The following is a 26,605-nucleotide window of genomic DNA, read 5'->3' as shown; positions in this document are numbered from 1 at the left end:
AGTAGTGCAGACTTTTCCTTCTTCTCATTTATTCCCTTGTTTTCTTCTTTCTTAGGCCATTCCGAGCTGTAGGTAGGGGTGACATATGATGTGACCCTCCTTTTGTACTTGAGTTGTCTCTCAATTTTCATGGCCATGTGCACCATGTCTTCCACCTCCATATAGTGCTATAATTCCACCATGTTATCGATGTCTCTGTTGAGACCTCCAAGGAATCTTGCCATGGTTGCTTCGGGATCTTCTTCTATATTGGCTCTGATCATGGCCATCTCCATCTCCTTGTGATAGTCCTCAATAGACATAGACTCTTGCATTAAGCATTGTAACTTTTGATGCATCTTTCAATAGTAGTAAGAGGGTATGAACCTTTTTCGCATGATTGTTTTCATCTCTCTCCAAGAGGATATTGGTCGCTCCATATTACGTCATCTAATGAAGAGTAGTTGATCCCACCACACTAAGGCGTAGTCAGTGAACTCTAACACTACTAGTTTGATCTTTTTTTATTCGTGGAAGTTATGGCAATCAAAAACTAGTTCTACCTTCCTTTCCCACTCCAAATATGTTTCAGCATCATTCCTACTCTTAAAAGGTGGTATTCTCATCTTAATGGAGCTGATATTACTATTCCTCCTTTCTTCTCTCCTTTCCACCCTATCTTCCCCCTCATCATTACAGGACCCGGCCTTATTTTCAAGATGTTGAGTTCTAAGCTGCCTTGTATTAGGGGTCTTGTGTCTTGCTTCACTTTGATCACTACTCAAGTTATCTACCTTCTCACTAAGCCATGCCAATTCTGCATGCATAGCCTCCATAAGAAGCATTATGTTAGCAAGACTTTGATGCTCACTCGACATTTTAAGAAGATTTCCTACAAAAGGGTTAGTTAAAAAAAGTTCTTTTTTTCACCAGTTCTCTCGTATTTCACTCACTTAGCTTTTATCCTCTAATAATCTCACATACTCTTGCCTTCTACCTTTCTATCTCCCACCCTCAAGTTAAGTGTTGAATAGATCCTCTTAAATCAAAGTACTCTCAAGTATTGTTTTAAGACATAGCAAGGAGTCCTATAGAACAAATACTGCACCAATACTAGAGGAAAGAGTGTAACACATAGAGGAAGAGGTAGTGTGTTATCAATTACACTAAGCTCTAAGATATAATTTAGATGCTTAGATGTATCAGAGAACTAAAGCTTAGAAAAATAAAAGAAACTAAGAGTAAAAAAAAAATGACAGTTTATAGAAGATGTAGGGATTCGATAATTGCTCCAAGGGAAAATTCGAAAGATATTCCTACCAATCTATTCCCGATGTACATTATGTTCATATAAAAAAATGAAGCATTTAAGGAACTATGTAAGTGTGAATGCACGTAGTTGTAAAAAAATTGTAAAATAAAAGGAGCTTTTGCTTTATGTAGAGGTGGTTCTTGCACCATTTCAAATAAGGATGGTTGAGTACCAAAAAGGTAAGTACTTTTCGATTGAATTTTTTTCCTTTGTTTCCCTTCTTTTCTCTCTTCTTTTCTTATTTTTTTCTTTTCTTTTCTTTTTTTTTTTGCATAAGAAACAAAATTACAAGAAAAGTAGATTAAAAAAATTGGCACTCAACAACGATTTTATCAAGCCAAGAAAACGTCAATTTACGTATGCTTTGCTTGGATCAATGTATGAGATAATCTTTTTTTTTTGAGTAGATGAACAAAAAATAAATAAATAAACAAATAAACAGTGCAAGAATTTAAAAATACAAAAGTAAAAGATAATAGGTCTAGATGGAGCCAAAGCGCTGATACTAAATGATGTGGAACCCAAGATCAACCAACGTGATTAAGAACTCACACAATTTCATTTAAAGGCATCAAAGGAATTGATCATATAGAAATCATTCCTACTTAACCTACTATCAAGAATGATAGGAACTAAGGTCACTGGAAATGAAAGATATAGAATGGAAAAATGTCACAAAGTCGTACATTGATAAATAGATCCACTCCTTACTAAACAAGATAGTAGAAGAACCTCTCTTGAAAAGAAATACTCTTAATATTATTGAGATAATTTATGAATGTCTTACAATGAAGACTTAGTGACCTATTTTTAGGCTAAGCCAAGTAAATAAAAAGGAAAATAAAATTTTTTAATTTAATTTGCAATTACATAGGAAATAAATTATAAATTATAAATTAAAGACTAATTTTCGAAGTAAGATAGATTTAGCATTCCCTTTTAATTAAAAGAGATTGTGACCAAATTAAGAGGGGAGACATATGGAAATAAATTAAAAATTAAAAACTAATTTCCTAACCAAGATAAATTTAGTCTTCCTCTTTAATTGAAAGCGATTGTGGTCAAATTTATGGGGAAACATATGAAAATTTAGGGCCGGTCATAAGATCTCATTTTTGACCTTTTTCCTCTTCTTTCTTTTGATTGAGCCTTCTCTTTTTGGTCCATGTCCATGCTCACATTAGAGTTTCTATGGATCCGACCAAGATTGAAACGATGATCAATTGAAACCCACCCACCAATGTAGTTGATGTATGTAGTTTTCTTGGTTTGACAGGTTATTACCGACGATTCATTGATGGATTCTCTAAAATTGTTGCTCTATTAACTCGTCTCACTAGGAAGGATGTACCTTTTATCTAAAATTATGAATGTGGTGAAAGTTTTATGGAATTAAAGCATCGTCTTATCTCTGCTCCGGTGTTGATCCTCGTTGACAACACTGAAAGATTTCAAGTCTATTGCGATGCATCTCATATTGATTTGGGATACGTTTTGATAAAGTTTGTAGAGTGGTCATTTATGGATCCAGACAGTTGAAGCTCCCATGAGCGAAAATGCCCTATTCACAATCTAGACTTGGCGGCCATCATCTTCGCCTTGAAGATATGGCATCATTACCTTTTTGGTCAGACTTTTGAAATTTACACTAACCATAAAAGTTAAAGTACATTTTCTCGCAGCAGGAGTTAAATATGAGACAAAGACGTTAGATGGATTTCTTGAAGGACTACGACTGTGAGATCATCTACCATTTTAGTAGAGGGAATGTAGTCGCTGATGCACTGAGCCGAAAGGAGTCTGCTATGTTGGCCTGAACCATGGCCTCCAGTTAGAAGTTAGTAGATGCTATGCAGGCACTCTGCCTCAACCACTATGGCAATGGTGCCTATCTCACTCAGATTTGAGCTTTATATGATCTTTTTATGATGATTAAGGAAGCTTAGTCCACATACCAAGAATCACTAAAATTTTGAGTAAGTTCATCTCTGACGAGTTTCCTAATTTCAGGCTTTCCAATGGTGGGTTGTGCAGATTTTGGGACTGTATTTGGGTCCCTATCGCTATCAGGACAGATGTTCTCAAGGTTGCCCATGCCTCCAAATTATCCATCCACCCTGGCAGTACCAAAATGTACCGGGACCTGAAGCGCCAATACTAGTGGCCAAGAATGAAGAAGGATATTATTGACTACATTTCCCGATGCCTTACTTGCCAACGAGTTAAGGCAGAATATTAAAGACCTGACGGTTTGTTACAAGACCTCCCGATTTCGAAATGGAGATATGAGTATGTAACCATTGATTTTGTCATTAGTCTACCCAGGACCTGTTTTGGTCGTAATGCTATTTGGATCATCGTTGACAGACTAACCAAGCCGATATGACATATGAGAAACTCCCTGTAAAAATTCTTGATTGGACCAATAAGGTGTTACGCAACAAGATGATTCCCATGTTGAAGGTGCAGTGACAGCACCACACTCCGGAAGCGGCAACGTGGGAGTTGGAGAACGAGATGAGACAAAAGTTCCTAGACCTATTCGAGACAAATTTGGGGGACAAAATTTTCTAAGGTTCGTGGAATGTAACGCATCGCTAACCTTCGCGCTATATTTGTATCTGAAAACCCCTATTTATTCAAGGCTTAAGGCCACATCAACTTTTTTAAATTTATTTAGTAATTTTATATCGTATTTCATAAATTTAATTAGTAATTTTAATTTTATTCTAGAAATTATAATTTTGTTATTTTTTTCAATTTTATTATTTTTTTATTTTTGTCAAAAAATAAATTTCAGGAGAAAAGACAGAATAAAGGGCGGAAAACTTGCAGAAATATGTCTGCGCGGGCATCGCACATGCAAACTAGGAAGCTTGGCGCAAATCTAACGGTCCTTATTTTCTACAAATAGGGACCCATCTCTTCCATTTTTCCTCATCACTTCCATTTCATTTTTCCATCCTCCAAGAGCTTAGAGAGAGAGAGAGTGATCTAGAGAGAGAAAGAGAGGAGAAGAAGAAGAAAGGTGTAGGAAAACTTTAAGATTTCGGTAAGGAATTTAGTATTTTCTTAGATATCTTAAGGAGCATTTCTATAAATTAAAACTAGGAAGCTTGAAATTTATGATTTGCATGTTTTATGTTTAATTATTCAAATGAAGTGAATTCTTCTTGATAAAGCATGTTATAAGATTATATAGGCACTTAGTGATTTGTATGTGATCTAAATGACATGATTTTGGTGATAATTTTCTAAAATACGAAAAGCAGAATAAACATAAAATGGTATGAAAAATATGTACCTGTATTGACATGCATAATGCATCAAGTGTCTCGTTAGGCTTTTATCTCTAAGGAATTTATGTTTTTTTCTCCCCCATCTGGTCTTGAAAGACATAAGAGAATCGCTCCCTGTGGATGATGACATACCCTCTAATGAGAGTGGTGACATGAATTATCTATTAGGGGTCATATTTGGCTAAGTACTGCCGTAGTTATAAAATATCTAATAGGACCACTGGAGTTGGCATGGTCGTGGTCATAAATCATATCATGGTTTGGTAAGGTGAAAATGTGCCAGTGAGCAAATTGTTGTTATATATCTTATCTAGTCATTCTACACAGGTAGTTGAAAATCTGTATCTATCCTCAGTAGATGGAAGTCGGAACGACTTTGCGAAGCATGACACGAAAATATGAGCATTTCATAATTTATTTGATTTTTTTCTATTATTAGCATCATTGATTTCATTGTTGTGGCTATGATATGATGGATCTGATATTTTTTTTAATAAATAAATTATTTTCATAAAGTAAGAAAGGACCATGATGTGACTGCTGATGGTAAGTGTTGATGACGTAATTATTCACTTTAAAAATCTTACAATGTTATTTAAATACAGTTTTCCTTACTGAGTATATAAAACTAACCCCTTTCTATACCCCATTCCTAAATAAAGAAGACAGTGAGGAACTGATCGCTGACTTACCCCTTAAAGTGTATGAGAATCCCGTGAATTTACAAACGTTGAATGCATGACTTGTCCCGTACTCTGATGAGTCCATTCACATAATGATAGAAGTAGTTTTTTTTGTATTTTCATATTTTATATTTTGTTGTCACTTCTGCCCTCAGTTATATATGTGTAATTAGAACTCATATATATTTTAGTAAGAGATTTGTAATAATTTGCTCTGCTATATACAATTATTTATCTTGCACTCGTAATTTATTTCTGTATCTGGTACTTTTATGCCCTAATTAGCATTTCAGATGTCACAAGTGTTATCTTTACCTTGTTTACACTTGATAACGTATGGAAAAGACATGATGAATTCTACCACTTATTGTGCCAACGATTGAGTTTACCTTGGCCCTTAAGATGCTTCAGGAACTCGTGATTGGTGTGAATCACAAACTCCTTTGGTAGTAGATAGTGTTGCCATACTTCCAGTAACCTTACCAAGGCATATAACTCTTTATCGTAGGTGGAGTAGTTCAAGGGCACACCACTAAGCTTCTCACAGAAGTAGGCTATAGGGGGTGCTTCCTGCATGAGTAATGCTCCTATATCTATACCTGAAGCATCACATTCAACCTCAAAAGTTTTGTTAAACTCATATAAAGAAAGAATAGGTGCAAAACATAATTTAAATTTCAGTAAAATAAAAGCACTTTCCTACTTATCATTCCATACGCACTTCATGTCTTTCTTAACCAACTCATTAAGTGGAGCTATAATAAACCTGAGTAGAAGCTTGTCAATTCATGGAAACTCCTCACCTCATTGGCTATTGTTGGAGTAGGCCACTTTTTAATGGCTTTTACTTTTTCCTCATCAACTTCGATGCCTTGTGCTCTTACCACAAATCCTAGGAATATAAGCTTGTCACTATAAAAAGTGCACTTTTTGGCATTAGTATACAACTATTCTTTCTTGAGGACCTCAAGAATAGAGCAAATATGCTGGAGGTATTCCTCTAGGGTCTTGCTATAGATTAAAATGTCATTGAAATAGTCCATAATAAACTTACCAAGAAATGGGCATAAGACATTGTTCATAAGGCTCATAAAGTTACTAAGGGCATTAGATAGAATAAAAGGCATTACCAACCACTTATACAGACCATACCTTATCTTAAAGGCAGTCTTCCATTCATCTCCAGGTTTCATACTCATTTAGTGGTGTCTACTCTTAAGATTTATCTATGCTAAGGATGGTAAAAATGCTAAGCTCATCAAACATATCGTTTAACATAGGAATAGGATATTGAAAATTTATTGTGATTTTGTTGATAGCTATGCAATCAACACATATTCTCTAGGAACCATCCTTCTTGGGAACTAGCAACACTAGAATAGTACAAGGGCTGAAGCTTTCCCTAAATATCCATTTCCTAACAATTCTTCTACCTGTTTTTGAAGTTCTTTTGATTCTTCAAGATTACTTCTATCTGATGCTCGATCCCCCGTAGAGGTGGCAATCCATCCACGATTTTTTATGGGAAAATGTCAACGTATTCTTGTAAGAGAGAGACAATAGAGCTATTTCAAAGCAGGGTTAAAGTCAATTAATGAAAAAAAGCCTCCTTATACATGAGTTCAATCAGACTTCTCCTTTCATAAATTGCTCGCCTCAACTCCTTTTCCCTCACATACAGGCTCTCATTTCTTTTATTGCTCTATATTTCTTCTATTGGGACTCTGTTATCTTTCCCTTCAGCCTCTTATATTCTCATTGCGCATTCTCTTTTCTTATTGGCCTCTTTTCTCCCCCTTTCCCTTCTGATATAGGAGTCAATTAATCCCAATGAATATAATTAGAAGGTTTTCCTAGTTATACTACCTTGATGATGGCTACACTTTACGAATAATCAAGTTTCTTTATGCAAAATATATGAATAATTAATGATGTGATGCTTTTAAATGAAAATGTGGAGTAACGATTTTCATGTATCTATAAAGACAGTTAATCTTCATTGCTCGTGCAAATGGAAAACAAAAGTTTCCACATGCACATGGTGGGTGAGGTAATCTTCTTTCGATGAACTAAAAGTTTTCGTCACATCGGTAGGCAACTATTCTTCTTTTCTTATAATGCAACAAAATGACTCAGATTGCCTTATGGGGTGCAATCAATTTTTCTTGTTTTTTTATATGTGATATTTTTTTGACTCTATATCACAAACAATCTACTACTTGAAAGAACGAACATGATAGAATCAAGTGGGATGTAATTTCACAAGAAAAACGGATTAGCAATGAGGTGTTTTTGCTGCTAATTATGCAAACACAATATAAAGCAAGATAACATACTAGGTTTAAAATAGGTGCCTAAGCTCTTATACCAAATGACACGAGGTGGAGTGGGATTACTGTACAAATTGAAAACACCTGGATCATGAACCCACTATATTCAGGAATTCAAAACTTAATTATCTAAAATAAATCCTCCCTATTAGAATCACAATCAACTAACCGAAAGTTTATCCAAGCAACTGGGAAATAAAAAGAAAGAGAAAGACACCATAGCTTACCTAATATGTTGATCCCGATTCCTGCTCAATAAAGCAGTATGAAGCTTCTAACTTGAAGAAAAAAATAAAATAAAAATCAAAATAATGCATCCTAGAAAACACTAGCAAGTGCACTAATCATATTAGTAATAAGATATGAGAATCCAAATATCGTCTCACGAATACCAAATTTTATAAATAAATTATTATGCTAAAAACTGTCATTTGAAAAATAATGATTGAATAAAAGTGAATTAAAATAAAATATAAAACTAAATAAAATTGCAGAAAATTTAATAACCACAGTAAATAAAAGATAAATCAATCAGTAAAAAAACATTAGGGTCCACAATCCCCCTAAACTGGTCTAGATATCAATATTGATAGCGAAATCTGAGTTAAAATTGACGGGTTAATTCTAAAGCCTTGTTAACCTTATTCAGTTAGATTTAAATAGAACTCTTATTTAGAACACCTTTATAAAAATTGGCATATAATCAGCCCTATTATCCAACTTTATTTAGGAACATGAATACATATCACAAGTCAATTTCAGATTATCTATTCAAATAAATCTGTTATTAAACTTGCTACGCAAAACTCTAATAATCATGCATTGAAATACCTTCACTTGAAAACTCTAACTTCTCTATTCGACACATCATTACGGAATTCAATCAATAAAATATCAATACAAGGATTAAACTCAATGATTTTGCATAAAACTAATTCATATATCATTAATCAAAATCAATACCCATCATAGTTTAGGGTCCATGTTTTTCCTACCGAAATAAATATACTCCATAATTAAATCAAGAAAATAGAAACTGAAACTAAAAGAAAACATAGTGAAATAAAATCAAACTCGGGATTGTATCTTCATCTTGAGCTTGATCTCCTCTCAAATGGAGTTTTGATTCTCCTAAGAAAAAGAAGTAGAAAAACTTTAACTTAAAAAAATCTTTGAAGTAAAAGAATGTTGCTAGAATACTAATAAAATGTCCTATATATACTAAGGGAAATAACCAAATTTTCTAAATACAAATACTAGGTGAAATACGAAAGAGAATAAAGAATCCTAAGCCATTTTAGAAACCTAAAAATTCTGCCTCTCCCACATGACCATCTGCATGACCATGCCCCTGCCTATGCGGATTTTTGTCTTCAAGATTCTGTGTAGAAAGAGACTCTAGGACTAATGTGCATCACCACCTACATGAGCATGCATATATCAATGCAGGTTTATGCCCTTTTCATGCCTTCATCCAAAACTTTTCAAATTCTCAAAATCACCTAAAATTCATAAAATAAACTAAAATAAAATGAAAAACTAATGAAAATTACTTAGAACTAATGAAAATTACTCAAAACTAACAAAAAACTAAACCAAAAACAATCCTGATTGTATATAAAATACACCATTATTAAACACCACACACTTAGCTCTTTGATCGTCCTCAAGTAAAGTTAAAATTAAACTAAAGTGAAAAATCCTTTTAACACAATAATTAAATTCCTAAATTCAATAACATAGGTCTCATACTCAACTTTAATCAACAAAATCCCATAGAAACTCAATTAAATGAAAGCTAACGAATGAAAAGATTATATTAACATAGAGGAAAAGCCTCATTCATCCATAAGCATATAAGAACTATAAATCATTAACAATCATGCCTGCTAACCTCCAAAATTGACCCCTTTTCATTATTTTAATGTTGTTCTTTTTTTAATTTTTTAGCACCTTATTGGCATGCCTAGAGTGTCATTTGACCTTTTGATGCGAGGGTAGACATTGATATGTCGGCACCCAGTTACTCAGTTAGTCACAACTCTAGGTGGCTACTAGCTCTACTCATAAAATTACCATTTTATTTTTTGAGCCAAATCGGTCCATTAAGGAGTAAATCCTCCTTACCAAAGGCAACTGTGTTACCAAGACTCAAACTTGAGACTTTTGGTTAAGCTAACATAGTGTCGAACCACTAAGCTACGCCACTTGGTGGTGTAAAATTGAGTGATCAACGGAGTAAGTTATTATGGTGCCTCTTTTTTTTTTTTCCTTTTTCTTTTTTTTTTTGAGAAAATGAGGACAACTAAGAAAGTAGAAGGAACACAAAAATTAGAAAAAAGCAAAACTAATATAACTTACGACATTCATAAGGTTAATCACTATATTAATATAATATAAGAAATTCAAAAGCTTTCAGAAAATTTAAGTCACCTGGAATAAAAATGAAATCCATAGAATGTACTAGACCTACAAAATTAAAATAAAGAATTTTAAGTATCACATCAAAATTCTCCAACACTTAAGTTTAACAATTCAACAACAAGCTCAAGCTTGACAAAACAAAATGCTAAGTATGTATGATTTCACAAAATTTTCAATTACTCTACCCCACACTTTTAAAATAAGCATCGTCCTCAATGTTAAGAAGAATAATTAAAGGAGATAATAAAGATTGAAGTATAAAAGTATAGAATACTCCTCTGAAAATGTTTTGTGAGGTGTTAGTGGATGACAATCGGATTGGCTAACGACGACTGTTTTTGGTCGTATGGGTGTCAGCTGTAAGGGATAAAACATAAAAGAAGAGTTAGGGTTCTTTTTGTTTTTAAAGTTGTTATTTTTTTAGACTAGCATGGGCATGGAGTTGCCTATGTCGTTTGCTACCTAAAACTCTCATTCTTTTGTCACTCAATTTTTTTTTTTGTAAAACTGTATGCATGACCATGTAAATGAGTATGCACCTTGTTGTCCCCTCTTTTGGTTAAGTCTAATTGTGCATGAGCGATTGCATGACCATGGTGATTCTCATGCAGCTTGCTGCCTTCTATTGTTTGTCATGTTTAACACCTCCAAAATCTTGCCAAGTGATAAAAAAAATTACGTAGACTATCCCATGAGACAGATCCAAGAAACGACCTCATGTTTAAACTAAAATATTCCGCTCATAATTGACTAAATATATTGCAAACGAAGAATAATTACTCCTAAAAATTAAAACTAAGAAAAGACATAATTAAATATAAGGATGGAGAAGTAGTTCTAAGTTATAGTAATTCGTTTGACTTTCTTTTGGAGCTCAATCTCTCAATTTTGAAGGCTATAGTTGCCAGATTGAATCACCCTTCAAAATATGGCATAAGTTCTATTTTTATTATCTCCACATGTGGCTCTGCCTGTGTTCCTAACACAACGTCTGATAGAGATTCACCTTCCAACTCATCACTTCCTTTTTCAAGTCAGAATCCTCCTCTTCAATTATGCTTGATAGTATGAGACATCTCTCTAAATTATTCTCCATTATAATGATTTGTTGTTTGTTTTTCATCTACACACTCATCAATAATATCAATTACACAACACATATCATCCAAACTAATAGAAGGATTTTTCATTGCCTTCTTGATATCAAAGACTATCTCCTCCTCATTAAACGTAATGGCTAATTTACCATTCTTTACATCTATTAATGCTCTAGTTGTGGCTAAAAATGGTCTACCTAGAATCAATGCTAATTCATACTCAACATCCATATCAAGCATAACAAAATCTATAGGGAAAATAAACTCTCATACTTTTACCAAAATATCCAATGATTCCCACAGGTCTTTTAGTTAATCTATCTGCAAACTGCAAAACCATGCGTGTCTCCTTCATCTCCCCAAGGTTGAGTCTCCTACAAACAGATAATGGTATTAGGTTAATACTATAACCAAAATCATATAGTGCATCTTTAAATTTAAATTAGCCTAGCTAATAACGTATTAAAAAACTCCCTGGATCCTTAAGCTTTATAGGTAACTTATTTTGTATAATGGAACTACACTCTTTAGTAAGCATTACCATGTCATATTCCTCAATCTTTCTCTTATTAAAAAGGATATCCTTAAGAAATTTTATATATTGTAGCATCTGCATCAAAGCCTCAATAAATAGAATGTTAATATGTAATTTCTTATAAATCTTTAAAAATCTAGCAAACTTAACATCATTCTTATCCTTCATAATTCTATCTGAGTAAGGAACTTATCAACATCTACATTAAAGTTTGAATTGAGAATCGTAGAGTTAGTATTTTTCTTACCTTGCTCTTCCACACTTACCTCAACTAGGTTTGATTGAATCACCTTATCAACTCTTACCTTTTGCTTTGGCTCCTCTAACACTTTCCCATCTTTGAGTGTAATGGCTTTTACATTCTCTATGGGATTAGTCTCTAAGTTACTCTTGAGTTTGACCTGCAATGGCATTGGTAAGCTGTCCAATTTGTGTCTCTAAATTCTTCATGGAAGCCTCATGGTTTTGCAACCTCGCTTTGGCAAAGTTAATGAACTTTGTCATCAGCTCCTCCAAGTTAGATTTCTTTTCTTGTGGTGGAGGATGCTATTGAGGTTGGAATCCTAGTGGTGGCTGTCTCCCTTTGTTATTATTGTTATTCCATGAGAAATTTGGGTGATTTATCAAACCAAGATTATAAGTATTACTGAAAATACTATTTTGCCTACAAAAATTATTAACAAAATTAGCTTATTCAAGCACATTATTAACAACAAATGTGTTACATGATCGACACTCTTGATTTGAGTGCCCTCTTCCACAAGAATCACAAACAGCTGGCATTACAGTTGATTTTTACAATTGTAGCCTGTGTAAGTTCTTATTCAATGCTTTCATTTGAGCTATTAATCCTATAAAAATATCTATATTATAAATTATAGTTGCCTTCCTTATAGTTTTTCTTTTAGTAGGCCATTCACTTAAGTTGGCAGCCATCTCCTCGATCAATTCATAAGCTTCTTCAAGTGACTTCATATATATTAAACCTCCACATGAAGCATCTATCATGCTTTTAATTTGGCTATTAATTCTGTTATAGAAGGTTTGTACTTTCTGCCATATAGAGAATTCCTCTTGAGGGCATCTTCTTAGCATATCTTTTTATTTCTCCCATGCCTCATATAAGGTCTCTGAATCTTCGTGCGAAAATTTAGCAACCTCATTAATTAATTGTGCAATTTTAGAAGTTGAAAAATACCTACTAAAGAATTTTTTCCCTGATGCATTTCGAGTAGTTATGGAGTTTGGTAGTAATAATTGTAACCAGTGTTGTGTTTTATCCCTTAAAAAGAAAGGAAAACGTCTTAGCTTCTTTCCATCTTTAGAAACTCCATTGTAGTAAAAAATCACAAATTTGGAGGAAATTAGCTATGTTAGTGTGGATCTTCACTAGGCAATCCTTCAAATTGACAAGTATGTTGGATCAACTGTAGTATTGTTGGCTTGTTCTCAAAGTTGTTAACTTGAATGGTAGGTCTCAAAATAGTCGGACTTGTGCCTTCTAATGATGGCATGGCATAGTCTCTTATGGTGCGAATAGGTTGAGCATCTCAAGTAGCATTATTGTTCTCACCTCCTTCAAGGATATTATTTTGATTCTCTGCCATGTTGAGTTTATGGTTTGCTCTTCTTCTTGAATGAAAAGTTTGTTCAGGTTCCGGATCAGATTCTGCTAATGACTTTTTAGAATTTCTGGTTGTACACTAGTAAAGCTTGAAACATAAGAGAAACAAATTAAAAATTAAAAATTTCATATTATATAGCTAATAACAATATAATAATTTCTAAATAAATCTTGGGTCCCCAGCAATAGCACCAAAAACTTGATGCGTCCTAGACAATACTAGAAAATGCATTAGTCATATCAGTAATAAGATATAAGAATCCGAATAGCATCCCACGAAGATCAAATTTTATAAATCAATTATTATACTGTTATTTGAGAAATAATGATTGAATGAAAGTGAATTAAAATAAATATAAAACTAAATAAAATTATAAAAAATTTAATAACCATAGTAAATCAAAGATAAATTAATTAGTAAAACAACGTTAGAATCCACAATCCTCCTAAGTTTGTCTAGATATCAATATTGATAATGAAATCTGAGTTAAAATTGACAAGTTAATTTTAAATCCTGGTTAACTTTTTTTAAGGACATAACCTTTCAGATTTAAACAAAATTCTTATTCAGAACACTTTCATAAAAATTTGCATATAATCAATCTAATTATCCAATCATATTCAGGAACACGAATACATACCACAGGTCAATTTCAGATTATCCATTAGAACAAATATGTTATTAAACATGTTATCCAAAACCCTAATAATCATGTATTGAAATCCCATCAATTGAAAATTCTAACTTCTTTATTCGACAAAATATCAATAAAAGTATTAAACTCAATGATTTTGCATAAAATTAACTCAGATATCATTAATCAAAATCAATACCATCATAGTTTAGGGTTCATGTTTTTCCTAACAAAAGAAATCTATTCCATAATTAAATTGAGAAAACAAAAACTGAAACTAAAAGAAAACATAGTAAAACGAAATCAAACTTGGGATTGTGTCGTTGTCTTGAGCTTGATCTCCTCTTTAATAGAGTTTTGAGTCTTCCAGGAAGAAGAAAAAAAAAAGAAACCCTAACTTAGAACAACCTTTGAATTAAAAGAGTGCTCCTAAAATACTAAAAATATATCCTATATGTATTAGGGTAAATAACAAAATTTTCTAAATACAAATCCTAGGTAAAATAGGAAAGAGAATAAAACATCCTGAGCCATTTTAGAAACCTAAAAATTCTATCTTTCCCACATGGGCAAGTGCATGACCATGCACTTGCCCATGCGAATTTTTGTCTTCAAAATTCTATGAAGAGAGAAACTCTAGGACACATGTGTATCAGCACTTACATGAGCATGCCAGTTTCTACCATTTTTGTGCCTTCATTCATAACTTTCTAAATTCTCTCAAAATCATCTAAAATTCATAACATAAATTAAAGTGATTAAATAAATTAAAATCAAATGAAAAACTAATAAAAATTATTTAAAACTAACAAAAAATTAAATAAAAAACAATCATGATTATATAAAAAATACACCATTATCAACATGTAAAGAATTTAAAAAATTAGTAGAGCTAATTTAAAGCAAAAGCTTTCTTTATTGATCTTTTGAATTTAATTGTTAATCACAGCCTAGGGTGAGACATTTATAATTACACTATTATATTATCAATATAACTAAATTTTAAAATAAAAAAAAAAATTCTAACGAAACTTATTAATCCACATGAAATTATATTATCAATATGACTAAAAATATCTAATGATTTAAAAATATAAATTAAGTAAAGAAATGATTTGTTTAAATAAGAAAATTACAAACTTAATTATAACAATTAAATATAATACAGCAAATCGGGAAAAAAAAGTGTAGGGACTATTTTTAATCAAAATTTTCGTAAAATATATAAATTTAAGAAATAAAAATTACAAAATGTTTTTATTCCTCTGCTGCTGCCGCTCGTCGAGCAAGTCTGTTCAGAAAGTGAGATGGAGATGGAAGCGGGGACGCAAGAGAAAGTGCCACTGAGCCGGAGGGAAGAATGGTCGGACGTGATTCCAATCCCACAAGACGACGGCCCAAACCCGGTTGTGCCGATCGCGTACAAGGAAGATTTCAGAGAAACAATGGACTATTTTCGCGCCATTTATCACGCCAATGAGCGATCCCTTCGCGCCCTCCACCTCACCGAAGAGGCCATCTATCTCAATGCTGGAAACTACACTGTAAGCCTCCATTCATTTCATAAGTATGCATTGCTTTTGTGTTTTTGAACTGTCAAGACTTGAGAGGAAATTGCTTAGGTTTTCTCTGGAAGGTGTTCTTTATCTATATACACACGCTTCAATATCAAAATTATATTTGAAGAAAAACCTGCTGTGTGGCTAGATTGTTTGCAAGATAGGTTTGTTGGTTATACTTGGAAGTTTTTAGGTGAAGATCTTTTGTAGCCTTTATTAACTATACTTGTCTTGGAATTCATCTGATCGTCTTGTAATGTGCTTGAACTTGATAAACAGGATAGATTCAATAAGTTTATCGACACGAATTTCTAAATGATTTCGTGAGAAAAAAGAATCAAGGAAATATGGGTTTGATGCTTAAAGAAATCGTAATTTAGGGTTTCTAAGAGAAACTGAATTGAACGGGCTGAAGTTTATTGCTGAAAATGGCTGGGGTCGAATTCTCACATGGGTAGACTTTTTGAAAAGGTGTGGGAAAACTTTGGGACTGCACGTTTATGATAATATATAGAACAAGCGACAACTTCTTTTACGTATATGATAAAAATCTAAAAGTTGGAAGTTTAAGGCTGTGATCATGATGAAAATGCATCTTGCGCTTATCAAAATTACTCATGCTCCATTTGGTATATGAAGTTATTATTTAGCTCTTATTTCCTAAATCTATATATTAGTTGAAATGTTTATTCATGAAAAAGTGTAAGATGGTATGTGATTGTGAAGTAAACAAGTATAAATAAAAATAGCTTTCTTAGAAAATCTTAAAGGTTTTTCTTCAAAGAAAAAGAGAAAGAATATAAACAAAGCACCAAGGGTGTGTGGCCCCTGTGAAAAAGGATTAGATCTGGAATAATACATGATATCTATAATGTAAAAGATCCTTCCCTAAGGATGTTGACCTCTGAATCAATTACTCAGGGTTTGGAAACTATTGATCTAGAATATTACCAAAACAAGATCACCCATGTAGGCCAAAAGAATAAAAGTGATGAGATTCTCCATCTTTGTTACCTATATACCATCCCAAGCCCACGTTTCTTTTGCCACCAATCTGTTAGCCGCTCAAGAGAGATTGAGTATATTAACTGCCGATCCCATAGTTCCCTAAACTGAGGGCACCAGAGTAGATGATTAAGGTTTCATTCAAATGGAGGCACAGTAGACAGTGATTCACAATAATTCTCCCTCTATTCCTAAGGTTCTCATAGGTGAGAATTTTGTCCAGGCAACCTCCCAAGCAAAGAAAGCTATGTATACTATGTGAGACCTTCTTCTCCTAAATCTACTTCCAAGAAAATCTGAAAGCAACTTCAAATTGGCAAGGTTGAGGTAGAAGAATTAACAAAGAATTCATCATTCTTCAAACAACCAGACCGGGTTGTTAGAAACACTGATATCAACCTAGCATCAAAATAACATTAGCAGTAATGTCTCTAAGTTATCAATATCCCAATCATTCAGATTGTAAGAAAGTAAGATATTGTAGCCGGGTATGAGATTGTCCCAGCTCAAGAGATCCTTGACTGAAGCATCTATATGTCTAGCAAGCTTAAAGAGTCTCAAGAATTGAACCCTCAGTTCTTGTAAGATTATGCCAGAAACCATCTTACATTGCCTATCCTAAAATGCACCAGATTGACCATCAGATTCTAGTTCCTGCTTAGCCACCTGTAAAAGCTAGTGCCATGTCCACCCTTTTCTCTCCAAGTAATACTTTGCAATAATAATCTTCTTACACAAATTGCGTTTACAATATATAAACTTCTGAAGCCACTTGGCTAAAAGAGAACTGTCAAAAACCTGCAGAGATCTAATTTTATTCTCTTCAAATTTCATTTTCATCATTGCAGTCATTTTTAAGTATATTTTTATGTTTAACTAACTTGTTAGAAACATATGTGAATATTTGACTCTTGGGAAAGTTTTGCTAATCTCTTCCATATAACTGACCTAACATAAGTTTGTTTTATCTTCTCTGTAGGTGTGGCATTTCAGGCGTGTAGTACTTGAGGCACTTAATGCAGATCTGCATGATGAACTGGATTTTGTTGAGCGAATTGCCAAGAATAATTCCAAAAACTATCAGTTATGGTAGGCATATAACCGAAATAATTTTGTTTCATTGAGTTTATCTCAAAGTTAACAAATGCAGACCAAAATTCTTGCAACAAAACATACTTGGGCGATTGACAAAGGCAAGGTTTTACGAAGGTTAATTGAACACTTTAATCTACAAAGATAACAATATGCTGCCACCTTGGGGGTGAGCCAGAAACCTTACATAAACCAAAACCCAAGAGCATCTTAAAAAATACAGAGATTCAAGCTATTGTCAATTACTGTTTTGGGGTTGCAACAAGCTTGGAAATTTGGGTTCTATCTGATTTGCTAATAGACGCTGAATTTGACTCTTACTTGAACCCTGCACCACCAACTTGATAATGAGGCTAAACTCTTCTCTTTTGTTTTTGCCTGTTGTAGGCACCATCGACGTTGGGCTGCCGAGAAATTAGGAGCTGATGCAGCGAGTAAAGAACTTGAATTTACGAAGAAAATACTTTCTCTTGATGCTAAAAACTATCTTGCATGGTCACACAGACAGGTTTGTGGCTTTTCTGTAGCCATCATTGGGAGCTGATATTTGCGAGTAAAAAACTTGAGTTGACAAAAAAAATACTCTCTTGGAGCTAAAATTGTCATGGTTGGTTGCACAGACATGTTTCTTGTTGTTTTGTAGCCAGGACTGTATTTAATTACATGACATGACCTATGGTTTTCTCTTCTGTGATATTACTTACAACTTTTTTTTTCTTTTTCTTCACATTCAAAATTGAGAAATGAAATCCCAAAAAAGAAAATTAAGAAGTAGGTTTTATGCAGTGGGTTCTTCAGGCCTTGGGAGGATGGGAAGATGAACTTCACTATTGTCAGCAGCTGCTCAAAGAAGATGTTTGCAATAATTCTGCATGGAATCAGGTATTGCTTATTGGTTTTGTAACTGCTGATTTTAGCTGGATGATAAAAATATAATGTGGTAATAACCATGAATCAATTACCATGGATAGGCTATGATAATCAGTTTTTTGCTTTCCTTTTACATAAAAATTTAGTTCTCTTTGCCTCGAAAGTTAATTTAGGTTTGTAAGTTCTATGCAACAGAGATATTTTGTTATCACTAGATCGCTCTTCCTGGGAGGTCTAGAAGCCATGAGACAGTCTGAAGTACATTATACCATTGAAGCCATTTTAGCCAACCCTGAGAATGAAAGCCCATGGAGATACCTTAGGGGCCTCTACAAAGGTAATACAGAGTCGTGGATCAATGATTCGCAAGTTTCTAAAGTTTGTTTGAAGGTTCTTCAGTCCAAAACCAATTGTGTGTTTGCTCTGTGCACGCTTTTGGATCTTCTCTGTCATGGTTTCCAACCGAACAAAGAGTTTACAGATGCTGTAGATGCTTTAAGGATTGATTCAGATCCATTAGACTCCAGCTTGGTTGTTGCGGTTTGTTCTGTTTTGGAGCGGAAGGATCCCCTGAGAGCCAGTTATTGGCTGTGGCGGAAGAACAAGATTAGTCAAGCTGTCTAAGGCCCTATCAGAGGATGGAATGTTATCCTACAAGACCACTGAATTTTTCTGTGAGTTGTATTTGCAAATCTCCTTAAACTTTGAATGTGGTTTCGGAGACTTCAATCTCTGGATGCATGTACTGAACTGAGAAGGGGTTCTAATGTAGTCACAATCAATATCAACATTGTTTATAGTGCTGGCCGCGGGTTACGTCCTCTTCCTTGTTCAAAGGGAGTTTGAATATTGGTTATGGCAGTCAGCCTTTACTTGAAGTTATAGCATTAAAAAAAATAGACTTTCGCTTTCTCTGTATCAGAACCTCAACAAGCGCGCTCTGGTTATAAAAAGCTGTCTTTTTAACTGATATGAGCATGTATCTGGGATTTCATTTAAAAATGGGTATAGAGATATTTTGGTCATTTAATCTGTTTAATGGCAGAAGTTCTTTATTTTTTACCCAGAATATCAAAGTGTTATATTTTAGTGGGAAATGCTTTTGTCTTTTACCCTTTCTGCTGTAATTTGAGTGAAACTCAGTTGCAAAACTTGCTGCAAGAATCAAGAGGATTTGAGAATTGCTTTTATAATTCAAAAAATATATAAACACCCGAAAGTATCCTTTCCAGAAGTCTGCCTAATGAACTCCTAAAGCTACTTTTAGTCTGAAGTAAGCATCCACAAACTATTAGTCGTCAGGCAATAATATGGAAGCCAAAAAAAGATGACTGTATGGCAGCCAAACAATATAGACATGGCTGTTTGAAAAGCTAATTTGGTGAATGCTTCTTGCTTGGACCAGACTTCTTTACCTTGGGTGATGGTCTTGAGATCTCCTTGAATGCAGGTGGACAGAGCTTGCTAACACTGCAAATTTCGCAGTGAGGTCTAACTGGGGTACAAATTGTTTGTCCAAATCCCACCTGAATAAATTCCAACATAAGCCTACATGATTCAGTTAATAAATAAGATGGGCACTGTAGATTTGGAACTGCTAGATTACAGGCTAACACAAGAACATACATGCTTATCAACTGCAGGGAAGAAATAAATGGTAGAGAACTTATTGAATAAATCAAGATGTAAACTAGCCAATGGAAATTCATATAACTTAGCAGAAACTCGAACAAAAACTCAGCCCCTGACAAGGATGATTAGATGACCAAAGATCTGTGTTACATGTGATCCAGTGTGAAGTTCAATTAGCTTTGCGTACCAAAAGAGGGTTGGTTGGAACCCATTCTTCCTTAGGAAGCCAAAGCTGTAAAGCCTCTCTTGTTTCCTCCGGAGAAGAAGTTTTCTGAAACAGAGAAAGAGTAAAAGAAACTGTAAGTGGGATAACGGTTTTAATATAAACTGGGAAAGAATTAAGAAATGTGAAAGACAAAGCATTGCTACAGTAGCTCTGACTGACAAAATATCCATAGTTAAGTTTCTTCTTCACAATCAGGACTTGTGAACTTAGTGCTCATGGATAAATCAACAAAACTGGGAAGAAAAGGGGACTGAACCCAGGACCCGGATTTTTGCTAAGGTCAACTACGTTTAGCTTATCTTACTAACAAAGAAAGAAGAAGCCCACTTTTTGATAATATTATCAATATCAGAAAGATATAAAGTGTAAAAGAAATGATAAATTAGGTTAAACAATATATAAGTAAATTACACTTTATGTAATTAATTATAATAAATTGTTTATTTTCTTTTCCATATAGAAAACTTATATATATAATATTGTAGTATTCATTAAAATATATACCAACCATTCTAAACATAATATCAAAGTACTAGATTAAAAAAATTTTAAACTCTTTTATAAATCCTATTCAGCTTTTATTGCCAAATTAGAAAAGAATAATTAAAAAAATAAAAACTCTGAAGAGGTTAGGTCAGCCTTCATCGCCAGCCACTAGGCCAGCCACCAGTCACTGCCAGGGGCCACCAATAGCAGCCAAACCAGCCCTCATGGCTGACACCAGGATCCTTCAGGATCCTTCAACTTGCATCAGTATCTAAGTTGGTCCCAATTAATCCGGACCACCCTCAAAGGAAAGGGCAAACTCAGCAACCTTTTGGGTACCAGACCAAAACTCGAAAACTTCATATTAGATGGCGGGATAAAGAAGATTGTATGATTATGGTATGACTCTAGAACTCAATGGCTCTAGAAATCAGTAAAACTATAATGTTCCTTCCCACAACAGAATCAGTATGGGATGCAATCACTAAAACATTTTTCAAAGTTAAGGACGCCGCATAAATTTATGGTCTAATAATCAAGACATGATTTACCAAATAAGAGCACAGATCAATAAATAAATATTCTAACATGTTAAAAAATTAGTTGTAAAAACTGGACCAATACCATAGCCTAACAATGGATTGCAGTAGAAATGCAGCCCGTCTAAAAAATTTGTAGAAAAAAATCGTACATATCAATTTTTGGCATGACTAAATCTTGAACATAATCAAATATAAGTTTAGATATTGGAAAAAGAGAAAATATCATTACTTAATGAGATAATTTCCATTGTAATAGCAGAAGAGAGCAAGGGAGAGGTAATTCTAGAACCTTACTCCATTGATAATTAAACCCTGATTTTACGAACTCTGAAACCTCGTCACCAAATAAAGGAAGTGATTCACTCTAAGAACTCAACTCTGGAATGAATAACAAAGACAATCTTTAGTGTATTTTTTGTAAAAAGTCTAGACACACTAAAAAAAAGTATTAGAAATTGTACGGCAAGCCTAGTATCTCTAGAAAAGAGTGAGGATACAAAAGCATCTCGTTGAAGATTTTCAAACAAGTTCATATAGCCAACCAATAGAAAAAGAAACACATGCTGATCTTACTACTTTTAAAGTTAAGATATGACTATAAAGTTGATTGGAGGACCTTGAGAAGGCCACAAGTACAAGTGTAACAAAACACTCGAGTATATTTTCTTTTTCACATAATTTAAATTTCTCAGATAAACCTTTTGAAAATTCTTAGATTATAAACTTAGGAGCATAAATCATATGATCAACACTTTCAAATATTTTCATAAATATGTTCCCTATCTAAGTAATAAGAAGATGATCACTGCAAATAGATCTCTCAATACTATTCAAACAAGAGTAACATTAAGCTTAGTTTTACTTTGTCTTAAAAAATGTGTTACATGTTTCTAAAATTGTGTACTAATCTTGTGTCAATCAATAAATTTTCGCAAAACTTAAATTGTAAAATAACATTTAAACCTTTTCACGATGACTTTCAGAACGAGAATTCAGAGAAGATGATTGAACATGTTGAAGCAATAAATGAACTCTACTACTTGGATGCACTTGGGAAATCCTTCTCTGCTATTACTATTGCTTCCATACACAAGATTTAGTTTCACCATAAAAGACTTGGACACCCATCGTTTTTCATCTTAAAAGTTATGTTTCCCTTATTGTTTAAAAATTTAGAATATGAAAGTTTACAATAGGATATCTGTGAGCTTGCGTAAATGAATATTATTTTACATTAGTAATAAAAAAATTGTATTTTTATTTTCATTAATTCATAATGATATTTAGGGACCAACTCGCATACTCAAGGATCTAATAATTTGTGTCATTTATTGATGATTATACTAGAGTCATCTGATTGTTTTTACTCAAAATCAAATTTTATGTTAACCATATCAAACCCCAGTTCCATAACATGATAAAAATTCAATTCGAAATTGGCATTAGAAAGATTTTGCACAAACAAATACCAATGATTTTTTTAATCACATATTTCTATTATTCTTCCCATCAGATTTTTCATTTTCTAAAACAGTGTCCCAAAACAATATTGGGAAAAAGTCGTCCTTACCATTGCCTACATTATTAATCGACTACTCACCAATGTTCTTGACTGTAAAAGTCCTCTATAAACTCTTTAAAAATTTTACTCAGTAATAAATGTCACGAACCATATGGCCTCTCAGATATTTAGGTGTGTTGCTTTCTTTCATATTTATTCCCATCAAAGAGAAAAACTTGACCCTCGAGCTTTCGAATGTTGTAGGGTACTCATTCGATCAAAAAAGGTATAAATGTTACCATCCGTCTACCTAAAATTCTACGAACGTCACTTTTGTTGAACATGAATTCTATTTCACCCAACCTTACTTTTAGGGAAAGACTATATTGGAAGATAAGGATGCAGAGTTTTTAATATACTCTAACCTATCACCTTACACAATCCTTTATCACACATCCAACACCATCACCACAAGAAAAACCTTTAGAAGCCACCATAAAATTCATCCACTCAAGGGATCATATTAGAACTTAGGTTTTCTCAGGTGTATATAAGGAGAAAGATATCGAGTACTGAGCCTAAACTAATCCAAGAATCTAACCTTAATCATTGAGCTAAAATAACTCCCAAAAAACCTATGTAGTCTAATAATGGTATATCTATTGTCCTTCATAAAGATACAAGATATGCATTGAATAGCCTCTTTATCATATATTAAAGTTTGAGTTATTTGATAAATGTTTATTGACCCATAAAAATTTTCACATTAGTTTAAATACTAAATCTATCCTTAACATAGTATCTAAGGTATTATCCTATGAAAAAGGAAAAATACTATCAATGTGGAAATACATATACTTAAAAAGAACCATACATGAGAAATGGTGGATCTACCCAAAGACAAGGAACTGATGGGATGCAAATGGATCTTTTCTATCAAATACTAGACAGATGAGGCAATCGAGAGATATAAAGTAAGATTGGTGGTAAAGGGCTACATACAAACATTTGGGATAGACTACCACCAGACATTCACTAGTAGCCAAGATTAACATTGTGTCAATTTTACTGTTATTACCTGCTTAGTTTGATTGGAAACTAAAATGATTTGATTAAAAAATGTCTTCAAATAAGAAATCTAGATAAATATTCCACCAGCTGACAGAGAAGCAAGACCAAATAAATTTTTAATAAAAATTAAAATTATTTTGTAAAATTTACATATTTTAGTGTTAGTATTTAAACATGTAAGAAGTAGATATTGGTTTTTATTTTTCGTCAAAAATATTTAAAATGTTATCTGTTTGGTTACAAAATTTATTTTGAAGTGCAAAAATTGAAACCATTAATAACACATTTTTTAAACATATTTTTTACAAGTTGTTATATTTTCTCTCCTCCAAATTAAGAGTCATATTCAACTCTTGTTATTATGTGTAAATTGGTCCACGTACTATTTTAAAATATTTAAATTAATTTATGTATTATTTTTTTTGCTATTTTTAGACTTTGTACATTCAAAAATTTCTAATTTAATTATCGATCATTAACTTTCACTAACGTCATTAGTAGAAATATCACGTGAAGCAAGATTAAATACGTGTAATATTCTAATTAGGTAAGTAATGTTAAATATCATGTGTTTGTTGACGTGGTATTTGACATAGTATTTTCTTTAATTCTTATAACATATAAGTGGATCTAAGGTTAAAAAAAAAGACTCCCATTTTGAACCCAAAATTTTCAAATTCACCAAGTTCATCTTCTCCAAACAACTCAAGACTCTCATTCACACTCTTGCTGATGGCTAATTATCTCTTGTTGCAATCCTTCTGGTGGCTTCTTTTATAGTGAACATTGAATATTTGGTGTCTTCTTTTCGAGCAAACAACAATGACTATCTAAAATTGGTTCCTAAGCTTGTGCTTTCCATAAAAAAGTGTTTATTTAAATGGTAAACAACTTCGAGCTTTTGAACATGTGAATAATTGCATTTCAATATGAGATTTTTTGAATGAGCATATGAACCTGACGATGACACATAAAATATTGCCTAACTAGAAGGATATTAACTAAGGTTTTGGCTTGGCTATTTTCAGCTTGTTTTAGCTAAAACTTAGGCATTGTGTATTTTTAAAGTTAGCACTTTCTTTCTTATTTTTGAATTTCACATTTTTTTCTTCTTGACCTTGTATGTGAGAGTTGCATGCTTAACCTGAATTAAAATGGATTTTTTGAATGCACTTTCATCAATATTTTTAAATTTTGTGTTTGAATTGCTCGTTGTAGTTAGATTTTTTGAATCCTCATTATCATAGTAATTATATCTTATTTTGACATTGGTTGTAAAAATCTTATGTTAAAGATTAATGTAAAAATTATAATTTATTTTATTTATTAGTTTGAATTCAAATAAGATTTATCTTTTATTAGAGTTAGAACATATTTATTTTTTAAATATCATGTTATTAGTGAGAATTTATGACGCGGGAGAGTATGCGAATCAACTTCTATAGCTCACTCAATGAATGTAATACCGAAACTCAACGGTGTAGAAAATCTCTCCCTCTAATTGATTCTACAATCCTAAAATGAAAGTAAAAACAAAAACTAAAGAATTAAAACTAAGAAAGGAAAAATGTCACAAACTTATCGATAAGTTGATTCTCGCTTCTTAACTCAACAAGACTTTTGAAAACTCTTGTTTCTTGAAGAATTTGAGGAAGCTAAATTAGCAAAATGCTAATTCTTGAAAAAAAAAAAGCTAGAGCTTTCAATATTATTTCCCTTAAATTGATTGTGTTTACAACTTATGGACAAAGGTCTATTTATAGGCTTTTCTAATATAGTTCCAAATGATCACAACCACTTGAAAAACTAATAAAATAATAGTTTATTATAATCTAGTTACAAGATAAATAATTAAAATAGTATTAGGAATAAAATTTACATTAAAATAAAAATTAAAATATGTTAACCTTTATCCCATGTGATTTTCATGTAAAAAACATGGGGAAACTAATCAAAACATGTGGCAATTAATTTAAAAACATGGAAAAATTAAAAGTGGGGTCCAAAAAGAACTAAAATAAAATAAAAAATTAAAAAGTGGAGGAGGGCAAAACTGGTTGGGTTGCGAGTCGAGTGGATCGCACGGGCCGGCCTAACAAGTCATGTAAGCTACATGAAAAAGGGCCCAGGGGTTAGGCCTGTACATAGGGTGTAGCTTGTTGGGCGTGCGCCTGGCCTGGCTATGTGTTGGGCACACATCTGGCCACATGGGTGTGTGTGTGAGGTTAGTAGGCTTTGGGCATGGGCATTGCTGCGTGCTCAGGTGTATGGTCCATGCAGGCATACGTGCGGTTCCGTGCCTATGGGGTGTACAGGTTAGGTCGCATGCCTGGCACACATGCAGGAAGCCTCGTTCACGTGTGGGGATCTGTGTCCATGTGTCGAGGAATTTGCCTGCCTCCTGTTTTTCTATTGTGTATATAGTCGTTTCAATTTGTTAATTATGGGTCCTTAGTGCATTGGCGGATATGGGGGCCAAGTATCTCGTACGTGCATTGCGATATATGTGTACCCCACGGTACCCATTCCCAGACAATATCTGGGCCTTCTTTTTGGGTTGGTAGTTTTAGGTTGAGTCGTTCTTTAGTTATGAGGCTTGTTATCCTTCGGGTTTCTGGCACCTTCACAAGCGTCCCTCCTTGATAAAAATGCAAAAATATGGGTGAGGTTACCCGTTCGGATAGAGTACTAATTTTTTTTCAC

The 26,605-nt window shown here is 33.3% G+C and overlaps 1 protein-coding gene, 1 long non-coding RNA gene and 1 other non-coding gene across 3 annotated transcripts; 2 read left to right on the top strand and 1 right to left on the bottom strand.

Moving 5' to 3' along the window:
- Positions 1-12,725: 12,725 nt before the first annotated feature.
- Positions 12,726-12,831, top strand: LOC148253781 (small nucleolar RNA R71). The gene has a single exon (XR_015820850.1). It is a non-coding gene; the product is annotated as a small nucleolar RNA R71 (small nucleolar RNA).
- A 2,340-nt stretch (positions 12,832-15,171) lies between these two features.
- On the top strand, positions 15,172-19,414 carry FTA (farnesyltransferase A). The gene is made up of 5 exons (XM_022044366.2): positions 15,172-15,462; positions 17,462-17,571; positions 17,962-18,082; positions 18,361-18,456; positions 18,640-19,414. The coding sequence occupies exons 1-5, from the start codon at positions 15,226-15,228 to the stop codon at positions 19,066-19,068; spliced, it is 993 nt and encodes a 330-aa protein (XP_021900058.1). The 5' UTR covers positions 15,172-15,225; the 3' UTR covers positions 19,069-19,414.
- Positions 19,415-19,529: 115 nt separating this feature from the next.
- LOC148253780 (uncharacterized) lies at positions 19,530-21,283 on the bottom strand. The gene is made up of 3 exons (XR_015819144.1): positions 20,462-21,283; positions 20,264-20,347; positions 19,530-19,970 (listed from the first exon to the last, which is right to left on the bottom strand). It is a non-coding gene; the product is annotated as an uncharacterized LOC148253780 (long non-coding RNA).
- Between the last annotated feature and the right edge of the window lie 5,322 nt (positions 21,284-26,605).

The sequence above is a fragment of the Carica papaya genome, chromosome 5, assembly GCF_054855325.1.
Source record: "Carica papaya isolate Zhongbai chromosome 5, ASM5485532v1, whole genome shotgun sequence".
In the NCBI taxonomy this organism is placed as follows: domain Eukaryota; kingdom Viridiplantae; phylum Streptophyta; class Magnoliopsida; order Brassicales; family Caricaceae; genus Carica; species Carica papaya.
Note: the sequence above shows the minus strand (reverse complement) of the source record. Positions and strands in the feature narration are given on the sequence as shown.

What these genes read in the sequence shown, in the direction of transcription:
- FTA (XM_022044366.2), top strand. Translation starts at nt 15,226, where the DNA reads ATGGAGATGGAAGCGGGGACGCAAGAGAAAGTGCCACTGAGCCGGAGG. An exon ending in TCCAAAAACTATCAGTTATG is followed by an intron (nt 17,572 to 17,961) that starts GTAGGCATATAA and finishes TGCCTGTTGTAG; the next exon opens with GCACCATCGACGTTGGGCTG. An exon ending in TTGCATGGTCACACAGACAG is followed by an intron (nt 18,083 to 18,360) that starts GTTTGTGGCTTT and finishes GGTTTTATGCAG; the next exon opens with TGGGTTCTTCAGGCCTTGGG.